General features: G+C 44.3%; 1 protein-coding gene across 1 annotated transcript; it reads left to right on the top strand.

The window, feature by feature from the left end:
* Positions 1–5477: 5477 nt before the first annotated feature.
* On the top strand, positions 5478–11641 carry PPP1R3E (protein phosphatase 1 regulatory subunit 3E). The gene is made up of 2 exons (XM_032234975.1): positions 5478–5930; positions 11159–11641. The coding sequence occupies exons 1-2, from the start codon at positions 5478–5480 to the stop codon at positions 11639–11641; spliced, it is 936 nt and encodes a 311-aa protein (XP_032090866.1).
* Positions 11642–11907: the final 266 nt, after the last annotated feature.

The raw sequence follows: 11907 nt of genomic DNA, 5'->3' as shown, positions 1-11907 counted from the left end.
ACAATACAATTGAGATTGCTTTCTTACCATCCCATACACCCATCGTATTTTACAACAATCCTACTTCTTCTTCCCTCCTTCCTTCCCTCCTTTCTTCTCTCCTTCTCTCCTTCCTTCCCTCCTTCCTTCCCTCCCTCCTTCCCCCTTCCCTCCTTCCTTTCTTCTCTCCTTCTCTCCTTCCCTCCTTCCTTCCCTCCTTCCTTCTCTCCTTCTCTCCTTCTCTCCTTCCTTTCCTCCTTCCCTCCTTCCTTCCCCCCTTTCTTCTCGCCTTCCTTCCCTCCTTCCTTCCCTCCTTTCTTCTCTCCTTCTCTCCTTCCTTCCCTCCTTCCTTCTGTCCTTCTCTCCTTCCTTCCCTCTTTGCTTCCCTCCCTCCTTCCTCCCCTCCTTCACTTCCTCCTTCCTTTCCCGCCTTTCTTCTCTCCTTCTCTCCTTCCTTCCCTCCTTCCTTCCCTCCTTTCTTCTCTCCTTCCTTCCTTCCTCCTCTCCTTTCCCTTCTCACCTTCCCCTTCCTCTCCTCTGCTCTTCCCCTCTTCTTCCTTTTCCTCCCTTCTCTCCTACTCTTGCATTCCCTCCAATTCTTCCTCTGCTTTTCCCTCTCTCCATTTCCTCTCCTTTCTCCTCTCCTTCCTATCTTTCCTTCTACTCCTCCCTCCATCCCCTCTTTCCGTTGTTGTGTTTACATATTTTCCTCTTCAGGGGGTGACCTGATTCTTTTTTTTTTCCCTAATTGAAGGTTATAAAAAAAGGCAAGATTTACAAAATACAAAATATATTTTTACTGTCATCTATTCTCTTACATGCAGTTATAGGTATACATTCACGTAGTTATTCTTTTTCTTTGCCATTCTTATATTATTATTATTCCATTTAAAAGGGTATAAGGTATAATTTGGAATGTATTATTTACCATCTTTCACACCTGCTTATGACACCACCTTATTTTCTCTTTCTTTTCTTTTCTCCCTCCCTTCCTTCTCTACTTCCTTCCTTCCTCCTCTCCTTCCCCTTCTTCCTTCCCTTACTTCTCCCCTACTCCTACCCTCTGTCTTCTCCTTCCTACCCTCTCTCCTTCTCTTTTTCTCTCTTCCTCCCTCCTCTCCTTCTCTTTCTCTCCCTCCCACCCACCTCTCCTTACCTCTTTCTTCTTCCCCTACCTCTCCTCCACGTCTCACCTTATTTCCTCTTCCTTTTCTTTTCTCCCTCCCTTCCTTCTCTACTTCCTTCCTTCCTCCTCTCCTTCCCCTTCTTCCTTCCCTTACTTCTCCCCTACTTCTAAGCTCTTTCTTCTCCTTCCTACCTTCTCTCCGCCTCCCAACACATCAGTTTAAATAACCTTATGTAAGCAAATTAACTTAGGTTACTATTTCTATGCAAATAGTCCTTGATTTATAATCATTCATTCGTGACCATTTGAAGCTATTATGGCCTGGGGGAAAAATGACTTATGGACGTTTTTCACATTTACAACCATCGCGACATGCCCTTGGACACGTCACGTGATCAAAATTCAGACGCCTGACAACTGGTTCATACTTACAACGGGTTGCAACATCCCTGGGTCATGCGGTTCCCCCCTTTGCGACCTTCTGGCAAGTAAAATCCCTGGGGAAGCAAGCCAGGTTCACTTAACAACGGCGTTCCTAACCTAATACCTGCAGTGATTCCCTTTAACAACTCTGGCAAGAAAGATCATAAAATGGGACAAAGCTCCCTTACCAAAGGTCTCGCTTAGCAGTGGAAATTTTGGGCTCCTTTGTAGTCGTAAGTCGAGGACCACCTTGAAGAGGCCTTGGGTTCAAATGTCGCATCTTTTAAGATTGGGAACATGTGTACGTGCAGAATTTACTCGGGGAATTCAGAGAATTGAAAAGACTAGTCTTTAGGAATGGAGATTTTGTATCTCTTCAGAAAGACTGGGAACAACCTATTCATAAGCAAAGAGACTCCTGATAAGCAACACAATTAGGCAAGGTGAAGCTGACAAGATTAGCTCAGATTTGCATTTCCCCTTTTGCAGCAAGAGCCAGCCATCACCCCTATAGGAATCTGGCAATAGCTATTAAAATATTAAAGGACACATTATTACACAGCGACAGGCATCTCAATCACAAAGGCCCAAAGAATGAATCAAAACCCACCTATCCCAACCCCATTTGATCCGCCACCCCAAAAACATGCTACTGTCAACTAAGGTTTCTGGCATCCAAATGAACAGAGACCTTCTCTCCTTATAGCCAGCTTCCATTTTATTTCCAGCGTCTTTCTCCCAACTTGGGACCGGACTGGATTTTTCTTCTAACAGCAGCCACAATGGGGAATTCTGGGAGTTGAAGTCTTAAAGCTGGTTCTTAAGCCAACATGGGGAATTCTGGGAGTTGAAGTTCCCCCGTCTTAAAGCTGGTTCCTCAGCCAGCATGGGGAATTCTGGGAGTTGAAGTCCACCCGTCTTAAAGCTGGTTCCTCAGCCAGCATGGGGAATTCTGGGAGTTGAAGTCCACCCGTCTTAAAACTGGTTCCTCAGCCAGGATGGGTAATTCTGGGAGTTGAAGTCCGCCCTTCTTAAAGCTGGTTCCTCAACCAGAATGGGTAATTCTGGGAGTTGAAGTCCACCCTTCTTAAAACTGGTTCAAAGTCCATCCATCTTAAAGCTGGTTCCTCAGCCTGCATGGGGAATTATGGGAGTCAAAGTCCACCCGTCATGAAGCTGGTTCCTCAGCCAGCATGGGGAATTCTGGGAGTCGAAGTCCACTCGTCATGAAGCTGGTTCCTCAGCCAGCATGGGGAATTCTGGGAGTTGAAGTCCACCCATCTTAAAGCTGGTTCCCCAACCAGCATGGGGAATTCTGGGAGTTGAAGTCCACCCGTCTTAAAGCTAGTTCCTCAGCCAGCATGGGGAATTCTGGAAGTTGGTCCACCCATTTTAAAACTGGTTCCTCAACCAGGATTCTGGGAGTTGAAGTCCATCTGTCTTAAAACTGGCTCCTCAGCCAGCATGGGGAATTCTGGGAGTTGAAGTCCACCCATCTTAAAACTGGTTCCTTAGTCACAGTGGGGAATTCTGGGAGTTGAAGTCTACCCATCTTAAAGCTGGTTCCTCAGCTACCAAGGGAAATTCTGGGAGTTGAAGTCCACCCATCTTAAAACTGGTTCCTTAGTCACAATGGGGAATTCTGGGAGTTGAAGTCCACCTGTCTTAAAACTGGTTCCTTAGTCACAATGGGGAATTCTGGGAGTTGAAGTCCACCCATCTTAAAACTGGTTCCTCAGTCACAGTGGAGAATTCTGGGAGCTGAAGTCCACCCGTCTTAAAACTGGTTCCTTAGTCACAATGGGGAATTCTGGGAGTCGAAGTCTACCCATCTTAAAGCTGGTTCATCAGCCACTAAAGGGAATTCTGGGAGTTGAAGTCCATCCGTCTTCAAGCTGCTACCACCATAGATTGTAGAACAGCCAAGGCACTCTGTCCATCTCTCCAGAATTCAACAGACCGAAAGAAATAGCTGGATTCAGGTATCTTTTCTGAAGTTGCCCTAAAGTTTCTCCTCCTGGTTTGACCGGGGTCGGACTTGAGGCAGTTGATCAACTTGCATCAGAAGAGAAAAGAAACCCTCCACCCCTCATTTGTTTTAATTGCATAGCTCAACCCATTTTATGCTGCCTGACAAAGAGCTCAAGGGAATTTCATCAGATCCAAGATGGAGTTTCATTATTCATGAACCGGACGAATCAACTTCGATGATTCAGATGTAAACAGAATTTCCCAGTGAAGGATCTCCATCAACCCAAACCAACACATCTTCTTGACATCCGAGGATTATATAAGATATCTTGGGGAGCCCGAAAAGTGTTTCTCTGTGTCCGAACAGGGAGGCCTAAGGGCTGGATCCCATTTCTGACCTCCTGTTTCCAAACCGATCCCTGTCAATGACCCCCCCCCCCATTCGCGGTCTCCTCCCTTCCTCAGCGAGGGTGCGTTTTTTGCCTTTCGATCTCTCTGACAGTGCATTAACTCCATTTGATCCTCTGAATTATTCATCTCCGTGGAAAACATTTCTGGGCACGCATCTCTTTTTTTAATGAGACATTTTGTACCCTGGCACCTGGGCCTCTCTCTTTCCAGAAGCAATAGAAAAGCTTCGGGAGTCTCGTCATAAGAGACATTTTTTTTTCCCTCTGGCTCTTCCGAACCTCTCGTTTTGGGTGCAATTCTGGGTTTTTCTCGCTCGAGCATCGATCCGGTCGGAAACTGGAAAGACCTGCTGTCCAAGATTGGAGGGAAAAGTAATTTTGAATCACCTTTGGCTGGACTGGACCCCCAAAAAGCTCATAAGCTTGCAAGCTCTCAAGGGAAACACAGATAAGGCAGGCTTTGGCGGAGGTATAAAAGGACGGAGCCAGAGAGCGAGAGAGAGAGAGGCCAGTCGGACGGAGTGAGTGACAGCTAGAAGGCAGAAAGGAACGATGGAGCCCTTGGCAAGAGGCAAAAATCCCTCCCTCTATTGGATCAATAGCCTTTAGATGAGTGTTTGGACACTCAGCATCTGCCTAAGATGTCAGCAAGCTCAGGAGATGTGGATAACAAGAAAGAGGAGAGCTTAGACAGACGGTGCAATAGGACCAAAAGCAGAGATGAGGCAGACATGTGACATTTTCACCGAAGGAGCAGCCCTAACGTTACAAGTGATAAATCTTGGGCGAGCACTTCTTCTTTTCACCTCATAGAAAGGAACCAAGCAGATGATTCGATGGGGGAAACGGAGATCCCCGACGGCAGAGAACAGGGCGTTTATGCCTCCCCGCCCGCCTCGCGTAAATTTCTGTGAAGAAGCAGAAACGACTGTGCGGCAGCCAGAAGACTTACGAATTAGCGATACGAGGAGGTCGCAGGATATGAGGAGATCTCAGCACTCCGACGATTGGAAGACGGGCAAGAGAATGATCAAGAGGCAAGTCTCTTGAGGAGATATAGGACAGGGTATAGGCCATGAGAACAAGGACGAGTCTCGTGGAAGGGTTGATCAAAGACTGTAATCCCTGAAGGTAACCACAACTAAAGGTAAAGGCAAAGATTCCCCTTGCTCGTATGCGCTAATCATTCCTGACTCTAGGGGCCGGTGCTCATCTCCGTTTCAAAGCCGAAGAGCCAGCGCTGTCCGAAGTCATCTCCGTGGTTATGTGGCCGGCATGACTAAAAGCCGAAGGTGCACAAGACGGTGTTACCTTCCCACCAAGGGTGATTCCTTTTTTTTTTCCCTACTTGCATTTTTTTACGTGCTTTCGAACTGCTAGGTTAGCAGAAGCTAGGACAGGTCACGGGAGCTCACTCCGTTAAACGGCGCTAGAGATTTGAACTGCCGAGCTTCCGGATCGACAGCACCTTAGCCGCTGAGCCACTGCCACGACTAAAAGATCATAATCGATTGGACAGGAATAAGTGAGCTGGGCCGTAAGGAAGAGGGGTCGGCAACTTTGCTCCTATGGCCCGCGCTCCGCCTTCCCCTTTGACCCCCAGCAACATTCCCCGCAACTTAAGCTACATTGCCGGCTTGTACGAGAGGGCTTATTATCGCACAGCCCGTCCGAGCATCGCGGAAGATTCGGGAACCGAAGGCTCCGAATCGGAGTCCGAGGGCAGGCCGCGAGGCAGGACCCAGAGACGCCGCCATCTCTTCCGGGGACCCAAAAGAAGGGGAAGGCGCCGGACTCGCTCGGCCCCAGCTCAGGGGAGGATTCAAGGAGCGTCACGCAGCCGTAGCCCCGGGACTCGCAAGAGGGTGCGCTTTGCCGACTCCTTGGGCCTGGAGCTGATCAGCGTGCGGCAGTTCTGGCCCAACGACCTCCCGCAGGTGCCAGAGAGGGTCCACAATCAGCTGAGGCGCGACTCGCTCAGCCACTTCACGCCGTGTTTGCCGTTCTGCCCGCCGGTGAAGGTAACATGGGGGGGAGGTCGGTCGGTCGGTCCTGCCCAGAAGCACCTCGGGATGGGTTGCTGAGCCTTCCATAAAAGTTAGAACCATGCAATCAATTCAGAGTTTTCTTTACCGCCAGAAAAGGAGAAGAACGGGGTGTTCATTTCCTTGAGGAAAAAAAACTAAAGAAAACCAGGGACAATTTCTAACCAGGTCTCGGAAAGGTCAGCAATGTCTCCCTTACAAGAGAAATAGTGCTGCCTCCAGTGGCCACACGGGGGTGTTGTCGTAAGCCAGTTTTAAGCAAAATACCTTTTAGAATAGAATAGAATAGATTAAGAACAGGAATAGAATAGAATAGAATAGAATAGAAGCAGGAACGGAATAGAACAGAAAGGAACAGAACAGAATAGAAACAGGAACGGAAGAGAAGAGATTAAGAACAGGAATAGAATAGAATAGAATAGAATAGAAGTAGGAACGGAATAGAACAGAAAGGAACAGAACAGAACAGAATAGAAACAGGAATGTAAGAGAAGAGATTAAGAACAGGAATAGAATAGAATAGAATAGAATAGAATAGAATAGAATAGAATAGAATAGAATAGAATAGAATAGAAGCAGGAACGGAATAGAACAGAAAGGAACAGAACAGAACAGAAACAGGAACGGAAGAGAAGAGATTAAGAACAGGAATAGAATAGAATAGAATAGAAACAGGAAGGGAACGGAACAGAACAGAATAGAATGGAATAGAATAGAATCGGGAACGGAACAGAACGGAATAGAATGGAATAGAATAAGAACAGGAAGAAAAGAGAAGAGAATAATAGAATAGAATATAGAATACCATAAAATAGAGAATAGAGAATAGAATAGAATAGAAACAGGAACGGAAGAGAAGAGAAGAGATTAAGAACAGGAATAGAATAGAATAGAAACAGGAAGGGAATGGAACAGAACAGAATAGAATAGAATGGAATAGAATAGAATCGGGAACGGAACAGAACGGAATAGAATGGAATAGAATAAGAACAGGAAGAAAAGAGAAGAGAATAATAGAATAGAATATAGAATACCATAAAATAGAGAATAGAGAATAGAATAGAATAGAAACAGGAACGGAAGAGAAGAGAAGAGATTAAGGAATAGAATAGAATAGAATAGAAACAGGAAGGGAACGGAACAGAACAGAATAGAATGGAATAGAATAGAATCGGGAATGGAACAGAACGGAATAGAATGGAATAGAATAAGAACAGGAAGAAAAGAGAAGAGAATAATAGAATAGAATATAGAATACCATAAAATAGAGAATAGAGAATAGAGAATAGAATAGAATAGAAACAGGAACGGAAGAGAAGAGATTAAGAACAGGAATAGAATAGAATAGAATAGAATAGAAACAGGAAGGGAATGGAACAGAACAGAACAGAACAGAATAGGGAACGGAACAGAACGGAATAGAATGGAATAGAATAAGAACAGGAAGAAAAGAGAAGAGAATAATAGAATATAGAATACCATAAAATAGAGAATAGAATAGAATAGGAACGGAATAGAATGGAATAGAATAAGAACAGGAAGAGAAGAGAATAATAGAATAGAATATAGAATACCATAAAATAGAGAATAGAGAATAGGATAGGATAGGATGTGACCTTGGAGGTCTTCTAGTCCAGCCCCCTGCTCAAGCAGGAGAATCTATACCATTTCAGACAAGTGCCTGTCCGGTCTCTTCTTAAAAACCTCCATCGCTGGACCATTTACAACTTCTGGTGGCAAGTTGTCCCACTGGTTAATTGTCCTAACTGTTACGAAATTTCTCCTTCATTCCAGCTTGCTTCTCTCTTTGGTTAGCTTCTAGCCATCATTGGAGAACAAGGGTTTAAAAAAGGGAACTAGTCAGCAAAACCTGTCAGCTCCTATCTATATATAAACTAATCTTTAGAGGGGCGTCCATAGATCAAAAAGAAAAAAAAAAGCCAAGAGGGGAGCTACAGGTTAAAGCTCTGCGGAAAATATTTCATTTGAATGTTCATTGCGCATAAAAAGCAGGCAGCTTTGACCACCCCGACGAGACCCCCCGTTCGCACATCCTTTCGGCCACGTGTTTTCCAGACACGACCCCCCCGTGTAAAATCTTACAGATGAAGTTTCCTGGTGCTCGTGGCATCGTTCGTTAATGTTGATAAGCAGATGGGCTGCCAAAAAAAATCTAGCCATTCCGTGAGACGGCGGCCGTTTCCTGTATAGCTTCTCTCGTTCCCCTATTTTGCAAAACCTCGTACAGGTGGCCATGCCGAAAGGCTCGAGGCCGAAAGAGAGAAAACAACAAAGTCACAGCCCCACGGCTAGCAAATTTAAACCTGCTGAATAATGCGCAACCCAGACAATGTTTACGGCAATGTCAGGAGCAGGGCGGCTTGCATTACTTCTAATTAAAAATAATAATAATAATAATAACGTCGGTGCATGACAGCCTCGAAAACCTGGCCTGGAAACAGAAAAGGCCTCCGAAATTCATCTTTGAAGAAAAATTCGGGAAATGGGATATGCTCCTCCATGCTGACTTGTACCCAGGAACATGTACATCTTATTTTAAGTGTCTTGAAGGCCATGTCCCAGTATCAAAGCGTATTTATAAAATGATGGGCAGTTATTTTCGAGAGAAAATAATATATTAGGCAATTTAACTCATAACTTGCAAGTCCCCCTCCGCCAAGAAATGGATGAATAATGCATCTGCGGAATCTCTCTCTCTCTCTCTTTCTTCTTCTTCCTCTTCTTCTTCTATCTTCTATCGTCTTCTATCTATCTATCTATCTATCTATCTATCTATCTATCTATCTATCTAATATATTTCTATATCTATTTATCTATCTATCTTTATCTAATCTATCTATCTATCTATCTATCTATCTATCTCTCTATCTATGGTATCATCTATCTATCTATCTATCTATCTATCTATCTATCTATCTATCATATCATCTATTATCTATCTATCTATCTATCTATCTACGGTATCATCTATTATCTATCTATCTATCTATTTATCTATCTATCTTTATCTAATCTATCTATCTATCTATCTATCTCTCTCTCTCTATCTATCTATCTACGGTATCATCTATCTATCTATCTATCTATCTATCATATCATCTATTATCTATCTATCTATCTATCTATCTATCTATCTATCTATCTACGGTATCATCTATTATCTATCTATCTATCTATTTATCTATCTATCTTTATCTAATCTATCTATCTCTATCTATCTATCTATCTATCTATCTATCTATCTATCTACGGTATCATCTATCTATCTATCGTATCATCTATTATCTATCTATCTATCTATCTATCTATCTATCTATCTATCTACGGTATCATCTATTATCTATCTATCTATTTATCTATCTATCTTTATCTAATCTCTCTCTCTCTCTCTCTCTCTCTCTCTATCTATCTATCTACGGTATCATCTATCTATCTATCTATCTATCTATCTATCTATCTATCTATCATCTATCTATCTATCTACGGTATCATCTATCTATCTATCTATCTATCTATCTATCTATCTAGCTAGCTATCTATCTATCTATCGTATCATCTATTATCTATCTATCTATCTATCTCTCTCTCTATCTATCTATCTATGGTATCATCTATCTATCTATCTATCTATCTATCTATCTATCTATCTATCTATCTATCATCTATCTATCTATGTTATCATCTACCTACCTACTTACCTACCTACCTATCTACCTATCTACGTTATCATCTACCTACCTACCTACCTACCTACCTACCTATCTACAGTAGTATCTATCTATCTCAGTGTTTTTCAACCTTTTTTGTGCAAAGGCACACTTTTTTCATGAAAAAAATCACGAGGCACACCACCATTAGAAAATGTTAAAAAAATTTAACTCTGTGCCTATATTGACTATATATAAAGTGTTTTTCCCACGGCACACCTTACACTATGTCACGGCACACTAGTGTGCCGCGGCACAGTGGTTGAAAAACACTGATCTATCTAATATCTTTCTATCTATATCTATCTTTCTATCCATCCATCCATCTATCTATCTATCTTTATTTTCATTGAAAAAAATGTACCCCCCCTTTTTTAAATGTTATGCACATGCACAGACCTTTTTAAGTGCAAATGCGCACTTCTGGTGTGCGCACCAAAATTTCCGGGCACCGAACTGGTAGTAATGCCGGCAGGAACCCACTCCTGCTCCGGTCCTCCGTATTCTCCTTATCTTTCTGTATTGTTTTCCTTCCCATCAACCCAACTTCCCTTGAATCCAGTGGGTCTTAAGCTGTTTGACCCAATAACCCCTAACTTGGTCTCCAAAAATGTTATTATGCACTTCGGCAACCACAGTCCTAAACTGGATCCCTGACTCACAAATGAGCAATTACAAATTTATCCATCAGTCCCCAGAATATGCCCCGATTAGCTCAGTGTCGGGTTTCCGAAAGATGCCCTAATTGATTCATGAGTCTCGAGCCAAGTTTCAAAAGAAAACCAGTCATTTATTAGGAGCACCATTTTGGCAATAGCCTATTGCAGTCAGATCTAAGCCTCATTTGAATTATAGCTGAACATTACCCCTGCTTCTTCCATCCCCTCAGTCTGTGTCATAAATCACATTCTCCAATGAGGTGCACCCCTCCCAAACCTGCTGTAGTAATCTGAGATCCGACTCTAGTCGAGGGTACTATGTGTGTGGTATGTGTCCCCCCCCCTTTTCCTCACCATGGCAACTTTATGAGTTGACATTTGGCTCCCCTCAATTTCCAAAAGCGACATGTGTGGAGCCACTGTTGTAATCCTTAGGGCAGGGCTGTGATTGCATGCTTATGGCTGCCATTTTGAATTTTTTTTGCCTTTCACGGCACACCCTCTAATAGTGCAACAAAGCTACCATTTCTCTGTCTATTAATCCTTGCGGAGTGGTGCGGTGGCCTAGAGGTGGAGCTCTCGCCTCAAAATCAGGAGGTTGTGAGTTCAATCCTAGGTAGAGGCAGATATTTCTCTCTCTGGGCACACTGAGAATATATCTGCTGAACAAAACTCCGCATTAGCAACAAGAAGGGCATCTGGCCATTCAAACACTCTACTAGCTTCATTCAGTTGCTCAAACTCCACCCCACAAGGTATTACAGGATTATTAAAAGATGATGATTAATCCTTGCTCTCCCGTCGTTTACTTCCTCAGGAATCTTTGAACCTGCAGACTCGGCTGCTGGAGCCAATGTTCCCAGATCCTCTGAGCATGTCCGATTTCCTGCCCCGTCTTCTGGCCCAGTGCGTGCTGCTGGAGGGGGTCCGGGCTGAGGGATCCTGCGTTTCTGGCACCATCCGCGTGATCAACCTGGCCTATGAGAAAAGGGTCTCCGTGCGATACACCTGGGACTTTTGGGCTACTGAGCACGAAGCGCGTGCCTCTTACGCCGCCCCTGCAGGGCGGGACCGAGACCACGCTGACCGCTTTGCCTTCCGGCTGCCTCTGCCAGTCCCGCTCTCCGCAGGGGTGGTCCTCGAGTTTGCCCTCTGCTACCTGGTGGGGGGGAAGGAATTCTGGGACAACAACCAGGGACGTAACTACTCTCTGAGGCCTCCTCCTTGCGTAGCCGAAGAAGACGAATTCCCCAGCCCCATTCAAGATTGCTGCGAAACTGGCTGGATACACTTTCTGTAGGGAAAGCTCTCTCTCCAGGGAAGAAGAAAAGACGTGTTGAAACCTTAAGTGTGATCGGAAAAGTAGAAGATGAAGGTTGAAACCCAAAGGTACACAGCCATGCGGGCACCCACACTCACAAACACACCAGAACGGACACTTGGATTTGCTTCCTGTTCCTCCGCTTTTCACTAAACCATGAGTTCAGCAACCTGCGGCTCCGGAGCTGCATGTGGCTCTTTCATCTCTCTGCTGCGGCTCCAGAGCTGCATGTGGCTCTTTTATCT

Source organism: Thamnophis elegans, chromosome Z (genome assembly GCF_009769535.1).
Source record: "Thamnophis elegans isolate rThaEle1 chromosome Z, rThaEle1.pri, whole genome shotgun sequence".
NCBI classification, from domain to species: Eukaryota; Metazoa; Chordata; class Lepidosauria; order Squamata; family Colubridae; genus Thamnophis; species Thamnophis elegans.
This window is presented reverse-complemented; position numbering and strand designations above follow the sequence as displayed.